General features: G+C 39.3%; 1 protein-coding gene across 1 annotated transcript; it reads left to right on the forward strand.

The window, feature by feature from the left end:
• Positions 1–297: 297 nt before the first annotated feature.
• Positions 298–20,188, forward strand: dnai1.2 (dynein, axonemal, intermediate chain 1, paralog 2). Its single transcript, XM_070902979.1, has 20 exons — positions 298–339; positions 491–550; positions 736–834; positions 1,037–1,117; positions 1,413–1,539; positions 1,837–1,892; positions 2,042–2,197; positions 2,385–2,444; positions 2,568–2,696; positions 3,001–3,085; positions 3,205–3,322; positions 3,542–3,585; positions 3,715–3,962; positions 4,284–4,373; positions 4,658–4,745; positions 4,917–4,996; positions 8,498–8,646; positions 11,883–11,982; positions 15,300–15,485; positions 20,087–20,188. Exons 1-20 carry the CDS (start codon positions 298–300, stop codon positions 20,186–20,188), a joined length of 2,100 nt encoding a protein of 699 aa, XP_070759080.1.
• The last annotated feature ends 315 nt before the right edge of the window (positions 20,189–20,503 follow it).

The raw sequence follows: 20,503 nt of genomic DNA on the forward strand, positions 1-20,503 counted from the left end.
TATACAGTAATTTACAATTGGAAAAAACCGACATTTAGCTCGAATACTCGACGTGTGAGCTCCGTGTAATGGGAACTATCTTGACTTTATTAGGGTCTTTGCCCTCTTTGGTGATCGACCGAGAGGGCTGGTTGTCTTGGCAACCTATATACAGCAGCCGGAAGCTGCGAGTCTACTGTTCCTTATAACTATTTAAAAGTTTATTTTTTACGTTGTGTCGTTGTGCTGTATTTTGACAAGTCTAAATAGTTAAATTGTTGGTCAAGTCATTTAACTGGACTCTTCTTCTTCTTCGCAATGCCCGGGCCTAACAATAACGTTGCAGCATCTGTGAGAAAGGTAGCTAATTTAGCTAGCGTCAACGTTAACTAACGTTAGCTAGCAAAGTGATAACGCTACGACAGTTAACGTTAACGTAGTAGTAGTAGTAGTAGTAGTAGTACGTAAACTGTCGCAGCTAGCTATTTAATTGGTTTTCATTTGTTTTCAGGGCTCAACTGTTCAGAAGGTACCAGGTGGGAAGTCAACCAAAGCTGGAATTAAGAAAAAGGTGGGTGACCGTGGGTGCACTTCCAACTCACAAAGCTGTGACAAAATTCCAGAAACTGATAACAGTTCTGAATTTTGGTATCTGGCTGCAGTAGGAAGAACTATGAGAAACACGTGTGCTCTTACAAAATTAAGTCATTTTTCATTTAACCACCATATAAATCTCCTTTGTATGTATCTTTGCAGGATGAGGAAGAGGGTGTGGATACTGGTGATGGATGGGACGAGTGGTCTCATGGGAAAGCACTTATTAAGCCTCCAGATCAACTGGAGCTCACTGAGGCTGTAAGCTATGGGGATTTTCATTTCTCAAGTTTAAGATATCCACATGGGCTGGGTTGAGGGAATTGGCTCACTTTCCAACTAGAATAGTGCATCATTATCTTTTGGTCATTGTTTTCACAATCAAAACCTCTGCCAAATTAGTCAGGCATGTGTAACCTGTGCTGTTATGCACTCTGCTTTTTAACTATAATGATAACATTAGGTGCTGAAAGAGGAAATCACAAGGATCCTGACTGCAAACAACCCACATGCCCCCCAAAATATTGTTCGCTACAGCTTCAAGGTAAGAAAGTTATATCCAGGCTTTTAACTTCACATCATTCACTGTAGATGCTGACATCGCTGCAATACTAAAGTCACCTCATATTTTAAGATTATTTATTGAGAAAGGCAGACATTCTTGCTTCCCTGTCGGCTATTCACATTTAAAAGATGACAGTAAACTATTCCCAACCAATGTTCCTGAGCTTTTGTGTTTCAAAAATGTGTTTGGTACCATGTAAGTAGTTTAATTTTCTTCTCTCCTAACCACAGTCAAACAAAACTAACAGGTTTCTCTGCTCGCTTGTGTTTCCCAGGAACGTTCCTACAAGCCTACCAGTGTTGTGGATCAGATGGCTGTTCACTTTGTGTTGGAGGGCAGCCTCCTGCATCAGGACTCTGATGAGGCTCGTAGGTTGAGGGCCAAGGACGGTCTCCCTGAGGGTAGTTACTGAAACATACTGCAATATTATTCTGTGTTTACAGATCACACTTCAATATTCAAGGCTAATAAATGATTCTCTTCCATAACAACTGCGCACAATGTTCCATGGTGTGTTTTTGTTACATGTGATGTTATGCTTTCTTCTCTGGTGTAGTGCATACTTGATGCCACAAGGTGTCACTTTCAACATGTGCCATAAAATTCGAGACATGACCAGAATTTACATGTAAAAAAAAAAGTGATATGTTCATTTTCTACACAGTCACAATCTGATTTTATATTTCTAATGTGTCCAGAGACCGCAACAGTTGACACTGGAACAGAACCTGATGAGGAGAAACCAGAAACCCCGGTGAAAATATGATTTGTCGAATTAAAATCAGAGCACAGTTTGTGTTGGACATCATATTCTAATTTGAAAAATCAACATTTCCTCACAAGGTCAATAAGTCAAGAGTTTAACTTGAGCTACAACACTTCCCCCTGTTGGTTTTCACACAGGCAACACCTGTAGAGGATGGAGGGGAAGTGGAGGAAGCTGGAGAAGAGGACAGACCAGACAGTGTTGCCTCCAAAACTGACAAGAAGGAGCCAAAAATTACTAACCAGTTCAACTTCAGTGAGAGGGCCTCCCAGACCCTCAATAACCCACTTAGGGTAGGAAGGAGAAGGATAACCAGTTTCCTGTTAGAGGAGCATCTTATGTCTTATCACAATACACATTTTTTACACATTGGTTGAGATATCTAACATTTAAAAAGAGAAAAATGTAATATTGGAGAGTATGAAAAAAGATAACAATATTGATGTGTATATATAGTGGAGTCATTTCTGTTTTACGCAGGAAAGAAGCTGCCAGACTGAGCCTCCTCCACGCAGCATCTTCTCTGCCACAGCTAATCAGGTACTGGATTCCCAGACTTGTTTAAAAGAGATTTTTTAGGCCAGACTTGTTTTCACACGGTTGAGCATCAGTGAATATACATGCTCACGTGGGCTCACTGTAATAACTCTATTCTCTTTGCAGTGGGAGATCTATGATGCGTACGTGGAGGAGCTACAGAAACAAGAAAAGAATAAAGAGAAGCAGAAAGCCTTGCCGTCAAAGAAAGATAATGATAGAAGCAAGAAGAAGATGATGCTGGTGGAGACTCAGGTAAACTGAGTGCTCACCAACTTTCCTGCCTAAACTTAACATGGATCGAATATTTGCACATCTGACATTCATGTTGTTGCCATACAAACATACATTACCATACAGTACATTGTTAATGGCTGTCAAATCATTCGTATCTTCAAAGTTAACAGTATGACCACCCAGGATTCTACCACCATACTCATGTTCTTATGTTAGTCTATGATAATTTATTGAAGCAGGGAAATATAACAGTGTTTAATTTACATACAATACAATGTAGTGCAGTGTTTCCACCCATAATGTTGTCATGTTTCTGTTATAGAATGATGACATCACAAAAGTGGGCAAGGCATCCAAGATCTTTGAACGAATGGTCAATCAAAATACATTTGATGACATAGCACAAGGTATGTTCTAGCAGATATGTCAAGTGACACAATGATAAACTACAATCCCATTTGATATTTAAGTTGCGACACGTTCTCTTTTCTTCTCTTCTCCTTGCCCTCCTTTCATGCCCTCTCAGATTTCAAATATTTTGAGGATGCGTCTGATGAGTTCAGGGACCAGGAGGGCACCCTTCTCCCTTTGTGGAAGTTCCAATATGACAAAGCCAAAAGACTGTCTGTCACTGCCCTCTGCTGGTAGGTTTGCTCATCAACTCTGCTAACGTTCCCTTAGAATGATGTTCATTATTATTCTGGGGGGAAATAAGTAGCTGCATCTGCCACACCATCTAGTGTTTAAAGATAATGTCAATGATTGTATACCTCAACTATCAGTGTTTGTATGCCAATGTTTGTGTAACCCCTCTGCCGTAACAAGAAGGGAGGATGACTGATTGATGCACCTGTCCTCAACAGGAACAAGAAATATCCGGACCTTTTTGCTGTGGGCATGGGATCATGTAAGTATGCAGGATAAAAATGAGGATTCATAATTTATAATTTGTTACTTTCTATGAAGCATATTTGGTATTTGACCTGATCTTTTTTGCATCCTCCCATCCACTCTCCTCTATCCCCCTCCCGGCCAGACGACTTCAGTAAACAGGGGCGTGGCATGCTTGTCTTCTACTCATTGAAGAACTCTGCCTTCCCAGAGTACATCTACCCCACCAATTCTGGCGTCCTGTGCCTCAACATCCATGAGCAGCATTCCTACCTGGTTGCGGTAGGCTTCTATGACGGCTGTGTGGCTGTCTACAACTTGAAGGAGGAGGGACTGGAGCCTGCGTATAAGAGTACAGCTAAGACTGGCAAGCACACTGATCCCGTCTGGCAGGTGAGAGTGGGGGACAAGGCAGAGCTGATGGGAGTTCAGGGTGTGTGTTTAGTCATTCCACCCTTCTCCATTTGTACGTTTACATTTGGGAGTGGAAGTAGCCAAATAAACTCTCTAACACCAAGCATGCAGCGATGCTGAGTTGTGATGGATACTCCCCTAATAGAGAATTTCATGTGCTGGAGAATAAAGGAAATGTCACATAAATCTATCTTCTTTGTCAGATATTGTTTTGATCATGCACATGAACTTTTTTCACTTAAACTAAAACCAACCATTTTCTTCTGTTCAGTAGATTCTTCTTCTTTTTTTTTTATTCAGGTGTGCTGGCAGAATGATGACATGGACAATAACCACAATTTCTATTCTGTGTCATCTGACGGCCGAGTTGTGTCCTGGACACTCGTCAAGGTTAGCCAAGGAATTATGTTTATTTATATATATTCTCTCAGTAACTTGTACTCTTAAATGGTAGTAATAAATCTCTTTCGTTATCTCAGGAAAATGCAGATATAATGCAACTTTTGAGATGCTAATTACATACTTTTTGTGTGCACTCTGGATAAGTGTGTCTGTGTGTTTGTTCACATTTGCAATTTTTTGTGTGGTTGTTTTCATTTGCATGTGTTCATATCTGTAATTTGCATGTGTATATATATCTATTACTGCATCACGGTGTGTTTGCATGCTTGCAGAATGAGCTGGTCTTTACTGACATTATCAGACTGTCACTGAATGGTGCTGTCTCTGAAGGGCCAGATGGTGGACAGCAGCCCAGCATCGGTAGGATCTCCATTGCTCAGCATAAAATCTTGCACATGTGTATAAGAATGCAAAGTACTATACTTTAAATATTATCTGATATCAGATCAGATTTGCCACAGTCCAGTACATCAGACCAGTGTCTGTAACAGAGCGTGTCTAATTTAAGTGCTTGATGCCTTTTGTCCACAGCTTGTGGTACATCGTTTGACTTCCATAAACAGATCGACTATCTCTTCCTAGTTGCCACAGAGGAGGGGAAAATACACAAGGTATGAATCAAGGATTCCACTATGCTGGTTTTGGCTGGTTGATATAGGTCACAACTACATTAATTAATTACATTAAGCATGCTGTTGACGTGACTCACTTAGACAGTCAAATCTCCAGCGGGGAAGGGAATCACAGCACAACTTCAATAATAACATAATAACATCAAGATACTGCACAGTGGCCATAGTCCCGACTATATGATACAGTATAGACAAATCTATGATACACAATATATTAAAGGACAGTCATCTATAATTATAAATTACAACACAGTATGAGTGTAACTGATAAAACCATAACCCTATAAAATAGCAAAATAATTTTTAAAAAGCATGAATAGGCCATGTACTATATTATTCACTTCATTTATGTACTTTAAAGGACCATACCAGTGGTTTTCATTCAGTACAAATTGTGTATAATTTGCATTATTATATTCATTTTTAGATAGATTTTTGAACACACAGGCAGCCGTGGGTATTAGATCATTTAAGTAGAAACTTAAAACTTGTGTCCCAGTTCCACACCATGTACTACATACACCATGTGCTAATGTTGAAAGTGCACTGTTTCAGGAGGTAGGATATATTAGATGAATTTATCATTAATTTGAACACAGGCGTCTCAATTAGCTGTCCATCTCATTCCCTCTGTTTGAAGTCAATATATAGCTATTTTGTACTATCCTCCAACTGTGTTGTTGATAGTTTGTCCCGTTTGACAATGCCTTTAAAATCAGTTCAAAACAGAGCCAACACCATAAGTCTACTGGGCCCAAAGGTTTCTCTAGCCCTGACCTAGCAGACCTTTGAGCTGCCAAGCAAAGAGCAGATACCCTGCGGCTTGACCCGGCCTTATATCTACATTGTATCTGCTTTGGCTAAACTACAGTGGCTGGTCCAACTGGCTTGAATCTCAACTTCATGTGAATGCCATGGTTCACTCAGTTGTCCGACCATCATCACTGTATAACTGGGTCTCCTAGACTTACCACTTTCTTAAAGAAAAGAACATAGTTTCAATATGAAATATACTGCCAAGTCACACTCTTTTACTAGTTTTGACCATAAGGGACTGTACATACAGAACCAAAACAAAGTTTTTGCCAAGTTAGTTGTTACGATGACTTTTGAAAATTCGTCCAAAAATTCTGCTGATGATGTCAGCAAAGCCTTATCCCTAAAATGTGCTTTCTTTCTGTACACCCTAAATGGCATTAGGATCATCTTGGGGCTTTACACTGTCTCCCAGTGTCTGCCCTGAAAAACGGAAGCTCATTTTGTTTGTGGTGCACTCGCAGATATCCTGCTGGGATTGCTCTCTAGAGGGTACACAAGATAGAAAGTTTCCATTAATAGTGTGTATGTGTGTGGTTGTAGATATGTGCACATGCGCTTGTGTGTGTCCATGTGGCCCTTTGGGAGCCCCTCAGGCTTGACATTAAGCGTTTAATGAGTCTCCTTAAGCAGAGGCTCTTTCTGTCCACATCAGACAGCTGGTAGTTTTTGGCTGGCCTCCCACCTTCTCTATGCTTTTCTTCTTCATGTTCTTGCCACCGTAGGCAGAAAGACACTCGTAAAAGTCTCATTTGTTTGCAGTTACTGTGCCCTCATTCAATTGATTTTGAACATGAAAGCGTTGAAACAGCTCACTGACTAATGCGCACATCATTGAAATTGGCTGTTTATGATATAACCTCTAGTGCTTCAGGGAAGTCTATCTCACATGACAAAAAGAATACAGTGTTTGGTGGTGAGATTATGGGAGCTGAGGTTAATTCCTGGCTGCTGGAAATGTAATGCATGCTAGAGCGCATATAACTGCACCAATTTAAGTACACACACAGGCAGGTGCACACACTGTTTAGGAGACAATGATGTTGTAAATTTAAAGGACGAGGCCCCATTATATCATTATGTTTTCATCATTATAAGCATTTGACCCTGAGGACCCAACCCTGACAAGACCAAAACCAGCAACTGCTTTAAAGAACTTCACTGTCATCAATAAGCAATCTGAATCATATAAAAGAGCTTTACCATTGCATTGGGACTTTACTTGTACTTACATGATGCATAAACAGTATTTAATACAAGACACCCATTAGTGTTTATTTACTTGTCTTGTTGTGTTGTCAGTAAAACTGACTGTCACAGTTTCTTCTCACATCAGAAGAATAATTATCCTACCTTAGTATTCCTGACTTACTCTGAAATCCACCTCTTTGGAAATCCCTGATTATCTTACTCATTGGACTTAATTGTGATCAGACACATTTGAAACATTTCTGATTATATCTTGGTGGCTTTGTGCATGGCAACATGATTAAGGTAAAGTCTATTTCCATGATGGTTGTGATACATGCTGCGTGTATAGGGACACACACACCTTGTGAAATCACCCTCCTTGCGGACATATAGGCATACACACACTATATATGCGTGATGAAATATGTTCTGTCTGACACCTCAAGGTTCAGTGGCACAGAAACCTCAGGAGAGGAATCTTTCACCTAGCTGCAGGTCAACAATCAAACTGTCAGTGCTTGGAAGTACAACAGCTGTCCCCTCAAGCCATCTAGCTGTTTTATCCTGGATTGTCCAGTTAATTTATCCCTGCAGTCTAAATCTGCTGCTGTTTTGGTGCTTTCGTAAACCCTATTCTGTCAAACAAACTGTAGTAGGTTATAGGGTAACATTGAATCACAGAGGATTACATTACTCTCTTTGGGTTAAACCTGTCAAGCATATTAGACATCTAGCCTCTCTCTCCAGTCAGCCATGTCACAGCAAGACTTTTCTGTCAGCTGTCAATGGAAAATGACATGTGCCCAGATGCATGAAGCATTCTCAAGAAAATATTGTATTTGAAGTTCTCCTTAGACTTCCTCACAAATTGAACATGTCCTTATCACTTTTGATATTTTATCTGTTTACTAGTCATGGAGACTAATACTAGTGTGAAATAATGTCTTCTGAGGTGCTGGAGGGACCTTTGTCAAGTCATAGTGATTCCTAGTTAGGCCTCGTTTTACTTTTTATTTTTACTATATAAAACACCAACAACAATTACAGGATTACAGTCAAAATTTAATTAAGCTGAGCAGGAAAGGTGTTCCCATGGAAACTTTGATGTGTACCTCCTGGATTGGAGAGTTATCACTTAGTATTGTAGGAATCTATTTGAGATGTTTTTAAAGCCCTTAAGTTTACTGCAAGGGAAAATTGCAACTTGAGAGAAATAGTATAAAAGCTTAGAGTTATGCAAATAATTGCTGTATAGTTTAATTTATAGTACAGTAAAAGCACATTGTTCCAGTTCAAATACAATAAATTGTTCTTGACAGTTCCTAGACATTTCAACAATCCTCCAATACAGTAGTTACAGTAGCAGGTAATGAATGGGTTCAGTCACTGAACACTGTTTTAGAATATTAAGTCTTAAATCTTGTGTTTATACCATCAATTTTGGTCTAAATCAAGACTGTTTTTATTCCCTAGTGCTCTAAGACTTACTCAAGCCAGTTCCTGGAGACCTATGATGCCCACAGCATGGCAGTGGATGCTGTAAAGTGGAACCACTTCCACCCGAAGGTTTTCATCTCTTGCAGTTCAGACTGGACCGTCAAGATCTGGGACCATACCATCAAGTAAGACAACTGATAAGAGTAAAAGAGTGAATACTTGCAGCTACTGTAGATATGACATCACTCTAGACTCTGTATATAGAGTGTTGCAGGGATGACGTATTTTTGTAGGCAAACCGGGAAGTTAGCATTGCTCTGGTTCCCTCGCCAAAAAAACAATGGGATTTTTCCATTAGATTTTGGATTATTGCAGAAAATAAGCTCGGTGGCAAACAAGTTTATGATACTTCCACGTTTTGTTCAGCAAGATAATCTTCACAAATAAACACCACTTTTATGATTTTTGAAGTGTAAATGGAATCACGGTCGCATTACTTTAACGTCACCACTACTAAGCTTAACTTTTAAGAGAATATAGATGGATATAGATATATAGACAGATAGAGAGTATGAACACAACAAGGATGTACAGGCAGACTAGTGAGTAGATGACTTTCCGTGTTCGGCATGAAGACGTTAATGTCCGCGACAATTACTGTAGGCTCATTTAGCCACTTGTCAGCATCCGTCTTTTTTAAGACACGTAAAACCTTCAAAATTCACAAGTGGGGTATCTGCTAACGTATTTTAAGTCGTAGAACGAAACGTTAAAATCTCTTAAGCTTGTGTTAACCACAGACCTTATTTCAGGCATCTAACCAAAAACCCATTCAAAAAACCCATTGACTTTGAGACGAGGGAACCACAAATGTAAAAATGCTAACTAATTTCCATGTTTTAGGACTCATTCCTGCAGCACTCTATTGTATCACAGCTATAACAGTTGTAATTATTTTATCTGTATTTTATCTAGTTTTTAGTAGAAGCTTGTCATCTACAGTATTATGTTTTGTTGTCCTTTATCATCCGATATCATTTCCATTCCTGTGTAGTTTTCCAGTTCTACATTATTTTTATTTCATATGTTGAGACAAACATGTTGTGGTACACGTTGGAAAAATGTTGTGGCATTCGGATTGCCTGATGATATTATTATTGAGTAATAGCACTCGCCCACCATCGCAGCGACTAGGGTGTATGCTCTTTAGGCTGACAGTGGGAGTTAAGCAGTGACAAGAACTACAGTGAATGAGGGGATGGCCAAGTCAAATTGGGAGAAAAAGGAGGAGAAGAAAAAATACATAGGAAAAAAAAATTGTGTCAATTGGCTATTATTAATATCAGGATTTCCCAGCAACGGTAGCTTTTATTATTATTTCAGTTTAGTTGATGGTTTATTAAAGTATAGTTTATGTTTTAGTTTTAACATTATTCAAATAAAGTACCTGGCTATAAGAAGATGGTAGATACATTTGTCATTTATCTCTGGGAATGAAATGCTGTGGTTAGTTACAGAATAGCAACTGCAATTTTTTATTGTATTTATATTTTCATGGTTAGCAACATTACTAATGCACCATGTTCAAATGTCTATGTACATTCAGTGAAGAAGGGACAAGATAATCATCATGCCTGTAATCTTTCCATAATATTTCAGTATATTAGTCTTCATTACCTTCTTACACTCATCATGGACCCAGCATAATTTTCCTCGCCTCCCACTTCTTGTCAGCACAGACAGCTTGACTGAATAATGATAGTAATCATCCGCCCATTATGGGAAACAGGGTTTTCAAGAATGATCCATAACATCCCAGATACAAGACATATTGTTTCCAGGAGAGAGGGTCTGACTGTACCAAACAACTTTTCACGAACTTTACCACACTGTTCAGAAATGTGTGAGAGCTTTACACTGAAAACTGCTGGCTTTATTTGACGGCTGAGTCTAATATATCCTTAAAGCTGTCAGATGATGTTAGCCAGTCCTGAGGGGTAGTAATAGAATAGACTTGCATCAAGTTTATTAATCACACAAAACGTTAGCTGGATAAATTTGCACCTCAGCCAAGTGATAAACATATTTTATGAATCCTAATAGCTCTGACTCTGGATTTATAGTATGTGCAGCGTCATTCTGCTGTAAAAAGCTGTCTCTTTGAAAGATTCTGGGCCAGATTTATTAGCCTTTTGCATTTAATTTCAGACATATTCTAGACTTACCAGAGTGCATGTTATTTATCAAACAGGCACAGCAGCATGGAAGCACAGTTTGTCTGTCATATGAGGCGCATCTTGCACTAAATCAATACGTTTTAAATGAAGTGTGTTTACTAAGGTTCATGCAATTTGTGAGGGTCAGTTTTGCTCCGAAAATATTTCACCTCCACTGCAATATTTGAGAGTATAGTGTCTGTCAGGAAGGGTGTTATATATAAACAGTATTCTGAAAAAATCTCAATGACTGTGGTTGGAGTGTGAATGCATCTCAAAAAGTATATAGTGGTGCTATAGTGAAATAGTTCCAAAAAACAATAAATAACATATAAATGAATGTCATAAATGAACACAACGTGTCCAGTTCAAAGCACTACATTACTACATTGAATTATTCTGAGCTTGCTGATAGTAGACATATTGTACTAGTGAACAGTGAGCTCTCCTTCCCTTACAGAATGTGCCCAGAAGGCCGTCTCAGGTGTTGGTTATGTAATTAGTTCCTGCTTTAGTAAATGAAACACCAATTACCCACAGACTGCTAGTCCAAATTGCTTTCATGTACATATGTGTTACCACAGCTGCAACCTATTGAAATACAAAGTTAAGCTTTGTTTCGCTCACACACACACACACACACACACACACACACACACACACACACACACACACACACACACACACACACACATATTATATTATAATATTTGAAGAAGACCTGTTTGTGCATGAGTTTAGCTCTTAGAGATATTTAATTTCTTCATCTTGCTTCTAGTGATGTTTCACGAGTTAATAATGTGAGGAAATACTGTGCAGGAGCCTACTGTTTCATCTCCACCCATTTTCTCTGCCAGGCTCTGATGAGGCATCAGTGTCTGGACAGATTGTAACTGATTATCATGGATGACAGTCTAAAGATGGTTTTCCACCCCTGGAAACTAATTTGAATAAATCAGAGTTGCACCATTGCCTTGGCCATAGAAATAAAGTGTACTGTTTTATATCTATAATGCAGAATCAGACAGATTCAAACATGATATTTCTCTGACTCTCAACTCTAGACTAGATTGAAAACACCAACTTAAACTGATGAATAGCTGTTCTTGTTCATTCTGGATGACACTGAATTTCAGAGGCACATTGCATTTCATGAAAAGTTACAGATTTCCTGTCTGACCTTTGATGTCTTTGTGTTTTTCCAGCACTCCAATGTTCACCTTTGACCTGAATGCAGCTGTCGGTGATGTTGCCTGGTCTCCATACTCCTCCACTGTATTTGCCGCTGTCACAACAGATGGAACAGTAAGTATCCGTATAAACTTACATTTTGTAGCCCACCCACAGCTTGATTTATGAGTTTAGCAGGTTATAACTGGTTTTACTTGTTTTGTCCTTCAGAATCTACAGTGGATTATTTATGAGATTTATTAAGAAGCTCACATCATTGATTGTACATTCAAGTGTTTTACATTTATAGTTGAAAAAGCAGATTTTACACTGTCCACATGCTGGGCAATGTGATTGAAATAAATGGGGTGGACAAAATAATAGAAGCAACAGTCAATATAATTTGACACAATTCAACAATGCCACAAACTGCAGCCTCCGAAGTGACAATACAGCTGAGTCAACACCTCTCTAAGACAGACTCAACAAAAACTGAACATTACAAATCTTCATGAAGGATTTACTGCATGACTGTTGTATTAGATTGGCAACTGAGTGTATCTTAAATGTTGTCATTAAATGTTTTTTCCTTTAACTAGAGTTAGAAGAAGGGACAAATGACGGATGATCTGTATCAAGATATTAAATCAAAAATATAATTACATGTAAGATATTTTCATGGCTCCAGGTGATATAGGCTGACTGCTCAGACCTATAGAAGGGCCGATAGGATGCTTTGTCTGAAGGCTGTGATTATCACCACCACACATCTGCTGTGTACCTAAGATAACAGAAGCTTGACACTTACCTGACAGAACATGTGAAATCACAAACAGCTGCACCATCTACCACCTGCCACCCACTTCATTATTATCCTTATAATATCGTTATAGACTCAGCTGACTAAACCCTTACTATATTTATAAGGCTAATCCGCTAAGATTACTGCAGAGTAGCCTGAGGCAAATGAGTTTGTTCAAACACGATTTCTTGTAACAAAGGCGGCTTCCTGCCCTGCCAGTAGTTATTGATTCCAGCCGAAAGTAATTTCAGTGGATGCCGTGTTCCTTATCTCCACATATTTTCTTAGTATGGCTGCAAGCTGTCCCCATCTGTTTGTCTTCGCACCAGTCTGCACCATGCTATAAAAGTCCAGAGTGTTGTGTCTGTCACATTTCCTGTCCAGCGTGCCAAGTGAAGTTGAGTGAGAGTGACAAAGAGGAAATGAGAGCTGAGCAATTTGAGAGACACCTTACATGATGTGTGTCTGTGTGTCCCGTCCTCTCCAATGCCGGGATTCAGTCCCCACAGGCACAATACATATTGTAGTATACCCACGATTATGCTAATTATTTCACAACCAAACATCAGGCTTGATGAGATATGGAAGAGAGGAAATGTCACAAATGCAAATCAAATGTCCCTTTTATAGTATACAAGTTGGAGATAATTAACTGCCAATGCATACAACTGATGTCTGAAGCCACAATAATTCCAGCAGTTTGTTTAATGGTAAACATCTTCTACAGAAAAAATCTAATTAAATGACTTTTCTAGAAAGCATATTAAGTCTCAGTCCTTTTTGTAACTATGGTAATTTATTCTCTGAAACTGGATCAAAAGCAGTTTCCAGCCGCTATTAAAAAAAACTCATTAAAAGCTCATCAGTTGGCATACATTTTACAAGCACAATATCCTCTCCTTTCTAAGCAGCAGAAAGGACAAGAATATTAAATTGGAGTCGATCAAGGTCAGTATGCCTGGTCCATTTTTTCTCAGTGTGCTGAACTCAAAACTGAACTGTCACTCTAGTCTGATTTTCAGGATGTGCTTAGAAAATAGCTTAGATTGAAAAAGATGTTGACAGGAGCTAGTGGTTATATATAGGTATACTAGTATTTACTTTATTTAGTAAATAATGAACAGGGGTGTACAGAATTTACTGGATCCACTAAATAACTGCTCTACATTCAGTCAAAGGCAAGGCCAAACTCTCCTTGACATTTGGTCACTGTCAGATTTTGAGGAATGACAGAATATTGTCAGAATTCCCACATTCACTGGTGCGGTCGCAGTGCATGATGTTAATCTGTATAATCAGGATAGCACATTCTTTGCAGTACATCCGGTGTCTAGTAGAGCTCGAGTGACTCAGCATGAGTTGCGCACTCTTTGACGTGTATTTACTGTTGATGACAACCTGGCCTGCTGCTGCCACACTGCAAAATGTCAGAGACACAATGGCGTACGTGTGTGTGTGTGTGTGTGCGTACATGTGCGTACGTGCGCGTCTCCATGTGTTCATAAGGGTAATGACTTGCCTGGCAGGCTGAGGTGTAAGAATGACACCGAGTTGTGCCACTGCAAACAAATATCTCTTCGTTCTCTCTGTCCTTGCCTCTCCATCTGAGCTGACTGTTGAGGAAATAAAGTGTCTGGATGAAATAATGAGAGGTCCAGGCTTATCCCCCAGTGATTAGTGTCCAAATCCATATTTACTCTCTGTGCAGCTCCTCTTAACCCGCTGCACATGGACTGCCGTGTATTTCAGTTAGTATGCCTGCATGAACCCACATGCTACATTTTTAGATCTTAAACTTTTAAGAACATCTAAAGCAACAAAACTAACTAAATCATTTAACTGTTTTGTCAGTAAAATGTCTCTCTGTTCTTGCGTGAGTTACAAATGTACTCAGTGTGTACTGAAATCAGTCATGACTCATGTTACATTTGTGCTTATATATATCAAACACGGTAGATAATGGCTGTAGTGATGGAGGTTACAGAAAGTCATACCCTGGTTGAATATGATGATTGGTTGCAAGTGATGACTGCGATGCTTTGTGTGGTGCTGGTACACATAGGCAGTGTGAACCTTAGTGGCCGGGGCACACTCATATTTCTGGTAAAAGGAGTGGGCTGTGCTTTGAAGTGGGCTCATTTGTTTGTCGACAGATTGTCTAAATGCACTTAGGCTGAAAGAAGAATATCTGTGATCTGGTTCTTTCTGAATAACGATGTCTATGATTTTTGTATTTGGGCTGCCAGCACACACAAACACACACATGCAGACGCACATACGGACAAGAAGAGCACACTCATTGAATTACTGGGAACACCCTTCCTTGCACCAGATGGTCAGGCTTGCACCCCTGCAGAGGCTTGTGCTCCACCACTCTCCTTCTCACATAAAAGACAACACAAACACAAGATATGAAAAGGCAGCCTGTAACAACAGATTTAGCCTTTACTTACTCTTGAGGCAAAAAACATTCTCCTGCCTAAGTCAGTTTTTTTGCTGGATTTCTATTTAAACCTTCAGTATTAGTGGTAATGCCAAACTCCGGAAACGTCAGTTCAATTAGAGGGTCAGAACTGTAAAAAAAAGAAAAAAAAAAAAAAATCTCAAACAGCACATTAATTCTTCTTTCATCTTCTCTCATCTTTTTCAGGTTCATGTTTTTGATCTCAACATCAACAAATATGAGGCCGTCTGCCAGCAGCCAGTGGTGGCCAAAAAGAAGACCAAGCTGACACACATTGAGTTTAATCCCATGTATCCCATCATCATAGTGGGCGATGACCGAGGCTATGTCACCAGCCTCAAACTCTCCCCCAACCTCCGCAAGAAACCCAAGGTAAGAGTCTTATTGAGCTGCCAGAGAGGGACTTTCAATTACATTACATGCTTTGGAGTGAATGATTAGAGCTAATTCACTCCAAAGCTACGCCCATATTAAGCCTTCCTTTAAGTGGTAAGAAGATAAACCTGCCTTTCCAAATCGGCTGTTTTACCATTCCATATTTCTTCTCTTGCTGCTGTGTCTCTATAATTAGGCTCTATTGGTACACATATTAGGTACCAAATCTTCTACCACTTTCAGCACTGTGGAGAAGTGTTACAATTGCACTTGAATGGGCTTTTGTGTTCTTTCACCTTATATGCCATCTTATCCGTAAACAGTCCAGATGCAAGTCTGTCCTTCTGCATTATTTATGACTGCCACTTGTTCCACATCAATGAGAGCAGATCAGATGATTCATTCTTCGCGGAGTCCTGACCTCGAGCTAATTTCCCCAAATAACGATGGAACGAAGGCCATCGTTCTGCCCCTCCTCACCAGCTCATTATCAGCATTACTAATCGCCTGTATTTGTTTCTCCCTTGCTCATTTAGGCCAGTTAACAATTAGCCACAGAGAAGTCAAGGGTTCTTTGTAAATGAATAAGCTTGCTCACTAGAAGGAGAAGCAGAACATGAATTGTTATGTGTTGGAAATTTTACTGAAATTGAATGTAAAGTGAGATAAAAGAGAGTCTTCTGGTGGGCCGGTGGTTTTAAAGGCCTATCATATAATCGTGACCCCCAGATTTAAGTGCACCCATGGTGAGGGCATGGATCTTTTTCACAAGTCATCCTCCACATATTCCCTCTCACTCGTACTGTCAAACTGGCAACAAATGCCAAGACATAATGGGGAAAGAAAACTTAAAGAAAGGAAATCTAAAGTAAATTTCGTATTCAAAGCAAGTTGTATTCCACTTTGGTCCATTCACAATTGATGAGTCACTGAAGGCTCTGTTGCCACTCATGACAATGGTTAATGAGCTGTGGAGTAATCACAGCGGCCCTACTAAACACAGGAGGAAACCAAATGGCACAGTGAGTCACAACACTTTAATCAGGGCCCATTTAAAATCAGCTCTGCAGCCTCTCCAGTTTCCCTTTGTGTTATTCACATTGGTGCATGTAAACTAGAAGAAATTCTAATGACTATACTAATACGCATTTATTTTCACAACCCATCTTGTGCATTATACATGGCCGTTTTTGTGTGTGTTGTCTGCAACACACACATAAACGGCTCTCCTTTAACCACACACATAAACACAGTTTGTATAAGTAGAGCATAACAACACATACACACACACACACACACACACACACACACACACACATCCAGTGCTACCTCATTAGGGACCTCAGACTGTAGCCCTAAGGCATACAATTGGGAAATAATTGCACAATTCAGCACCACTAACAACAACTCAGAGCATTTTAGAACCCAGTGTGGCAAATAAGCATCAGGCACAAACGCCCACAGTAAATCTTATCAATAATATGTCTTATAAAACTAGTACAATGGGCACGGTGGTTCATGGATAAACCCAAAACACTGGCACAGTTGCAGTCCAAACTGTTTCAATACAAGTGAGTTGTACTCACCTATTTGAAAGGCATTCAATAAGGCTGACGAGGCAGTCCAACTTCTTTTGCTCGTTTACTCTCACCGAGCCAGTCCACTTGACCTCTCTTGTCCTGTGGTGCTACTCGAATAGTTTGTAATTAATTGGTTTGAGCTTCCAAAATGAGAGGTCAAATGTGCGAACTCTGACTATAAGAAACTCACTACAGGATGTAGCTTGTCAAAGTGTGTTCTAAAATGCTCTGAGTGTTCTCTGTTGTGCTGAACCGAGCAGTTATTTCCCATTCTTAAGCCTGAGGGCTACAGTCACTAATGAGGTAATGTCAGGTATGAGTGATGTTATGCTGTACACACATGTGGTGTTGTGGTTGTGGTGACGTACCTTGTATGTTTGAAAGTGTGAGGTGTTGAGAGTTTACTGCAATAGATGAAGTTTGTGCAGTCGTCAGTTTCTAGCTGAATCTGCTCTGAAAGTGTGTCACAATTCACATAATGCATATTAAGTACCCAAAAGTGCACATAACAGTGTACTTTAGACACACACTCCAAATGTTCATCATCTTTAGATGACCCCTGTCTGTGTTCAACACAACACAGTGTTCTTTTCGACTATGTGCAGCATGAATGTGTTCATCTCATCTGTTCTGTTTTCAGTGGCCTCATTCTTTGTTGCCCGCAAACCACAAGTGGCCGTTGCAATATAAAAGCAGCCTTATGCAATATGTTGTCTATTAATCACAATTGTCTCCCAGAATATAACGTCTGTCATAACATTTACATTTGTGTTACTGTTGAGTGCCAGAAAATTATCAGACGCAAAATTCTGGGCCTTGCAAAGGTGGGGTTTCCTATCTGTACGCATTACTCTTATACAGATAGAACAAGTCTGGGATTTTACTGCTGCGATAAGCAAACCAGCAAGGAAAAATAGCAATTTAGAAAATAAATCAGAACACAGGTTGATATCTTGAGAGATAATGCATTTTCATGATTTGGATTCATTCATTTTAAGTGCTGGTGTGTGCCCAGTCAGCCTTTCTTCTCTACTGTGGACGAAGCTTTATTGAGCCATTCATCATGGCAGAGATATTGTGTTGCATTGAGATTTGATGCTCATCCGTTTAGGGAGTGCAGCTGTCTGTCTGGATCAGCCCCCTTGCTGTATCCATTTCAAACTTAAAAACAGCTACACCAAAATATAGATATACATTTTCCCAGCTTCAAAGGTGGAGGAGTTTGCAAGTCACCCCTCATTTGTTCAACCGTGTTGAGGGATGAATCACCCTTTCACTGCGTCCCACTTCCATACCAACACAATTTTAAAAAGGTACATTATGTACTAATGTAAAAACTAAAGTGTACTATTTTGGTAGTCAGTATACAAAAATGTTATATACTTCACTGTTTTGTACTAGCAGAATATAGTAAAAGGTGCACACTAAAAAATTTAACATATTTTAGTATGCATACTTTTATGTTTATCCTTCATGTTGTCATTTTTCCAGTGTGAACATACCACACACAATAAATAAGACTTGATTAAAACAGACCATTTTCACAGCAGGTATTGTGTGAGGTCATAGCAAGAAAAGCACAGGTGTATCTAATAACACTAATGATTGCTGACTTCCATTCAGAACTTCTAGTTCCAGGGCCTGTCATTGTGCATGCTGTTCAAAATCACATACTGACATACTGCATACTACATACTCGATCACTAGTATGGCATACTGCATACTAAATAAACAATTAAGTATGCCATTACCAGCAAACTATTGACACGGAAGTACTCAAGCAATACGTCTTCTCTGCATCACATGACTGTATTGATCACATGACCGGTCCCAGCTACCGTTGAATGAAAATAGTTTATATTGAGTATGTCCAGTAAGCTCACGTCACATACTCAGAAATCAAAACAAAATCCACATACTATGCAGCTGGAATGCACTACATACCCAATTTTACGTCATACTTGGTATGACTAGTATGACTAGTATGGTAGTATGCGATTTCGAAAACAGCCTAGCATGACTTACTGGGACATTTATGTCATTAATGTTATCAGTTACACCTGTGCTTTACCTGCTCTAATTATTTCACCATTGTGAAAAAGGTTTTAGGACACATGATCCCTCCAGCAGTCTGTTTTATAAACCCAAATATATTGTGAACTGCTTCCTTTTTAACTGTTGAGCCAGTTTGTTGGATGTCTTGGGGAGAGCAGGTCAGTCAAATGTATTCACTGCTTACATCAACAGTGGTTACATTTTATTAACAGTGCTACCTGATTTTCATGCAGTTTGGGAAAGATTTAGGCTTTTGCACCTCACTCTGTGAATCAAGTCTATTAGTATAAATAATAATAATAATAATATCTAATCATGCTAATTATTATTAGTAACATACCTCTCTCCAAACGCACAAGACATATGAATACGAATTACCTCTGTGTTCCTGAGAGTGACCGTGGCTAAGTGACTGTCATATTTGTGCAGTGTATCCAGTAAGTTGTAATATCATTATATACATTTTAACAGTTGCAGTGGTACAAGCTGTAATACATGTTGCAACAGTCAACTGTGTTATTTCCTGATTAAGATGGTAAAAATCAAGTGAAGTTATGTTGAACTATAAGATTATATTAGGCTTCTTTAATCAAAGTCCAATTCAGTTTTAGAGAAGCCTGTAATAACAGTAAAAGAGCCTTGATAATGATAGGCCTCTTAAATATCCTTTAACAGAGGTAGAATTAACTCAACAGGGCGTTGCATTTAGCCATATTATGTAGCTCTTAAGTGGCTGTGATTTTCCACACACCAGCATATTTAATGTGCCAATAATAATGACACGCCACAAACTTTGGACTTTAATGTTAACTGCCTGCCTGCTGGGTTTGTGTTCTCCCCCAGTGCTTGGTAAACATAAGGTCAAGTCATTTCTGATTCCTCTCTCTCTCTCTCTCTCTCTCTCTCTCTCTCTCTCCCTCTCTCTCTCCCTCTCTCTCTTTTTGTGTGTGTGTGTGTGTGTAGAGCAAGAAGGGTCAGGAGCTGCCTAAGGGTCCAGAAGTAGAAGTAGCCAAGATGGAGAAGCTCCTTAGTCTGCTGAGGGAACCAGAGCAAAGCACAGTTTAACGTGGCCACCGTGGATTCTCTCCCCAACAGTACAACATGGTACAATCTTTTATTCTCATTCATAAATTTTTTTTTTTTTAAATCACTTATTTTGCTCAACGTGTGGAACAGTAAACAGCATCGTCATGACAAGGAAACAATTTGTATACGTTTATTAAAAATGTTTTCTTCTGATCTCTCTTAAGCCGTGAATAAATTATTCATATTCAATTAATAATGCATTTATTTATACCGCAGTACTTGATACATATTGAACAGGCAACATTAGAATTCCATTGACTTGACTGACCTCTTCTGCAGGGATTTATTAAACCC

This window comes from Enoplosus armatus, chromosome 3 (assembly GCF_043641665.1).
Source record: "Enoplosus armatus isolate fEnoArm2 chromosome 3, fEnoArm2.hap1, whole genome shotgun sequence".
Lineage (NCBI taxonomy): Eukaryota > Metazoa > Chordata > Actinopteri > Centrarchiformes > Enoplosidae > Enoplosus > Enoplosus armatus.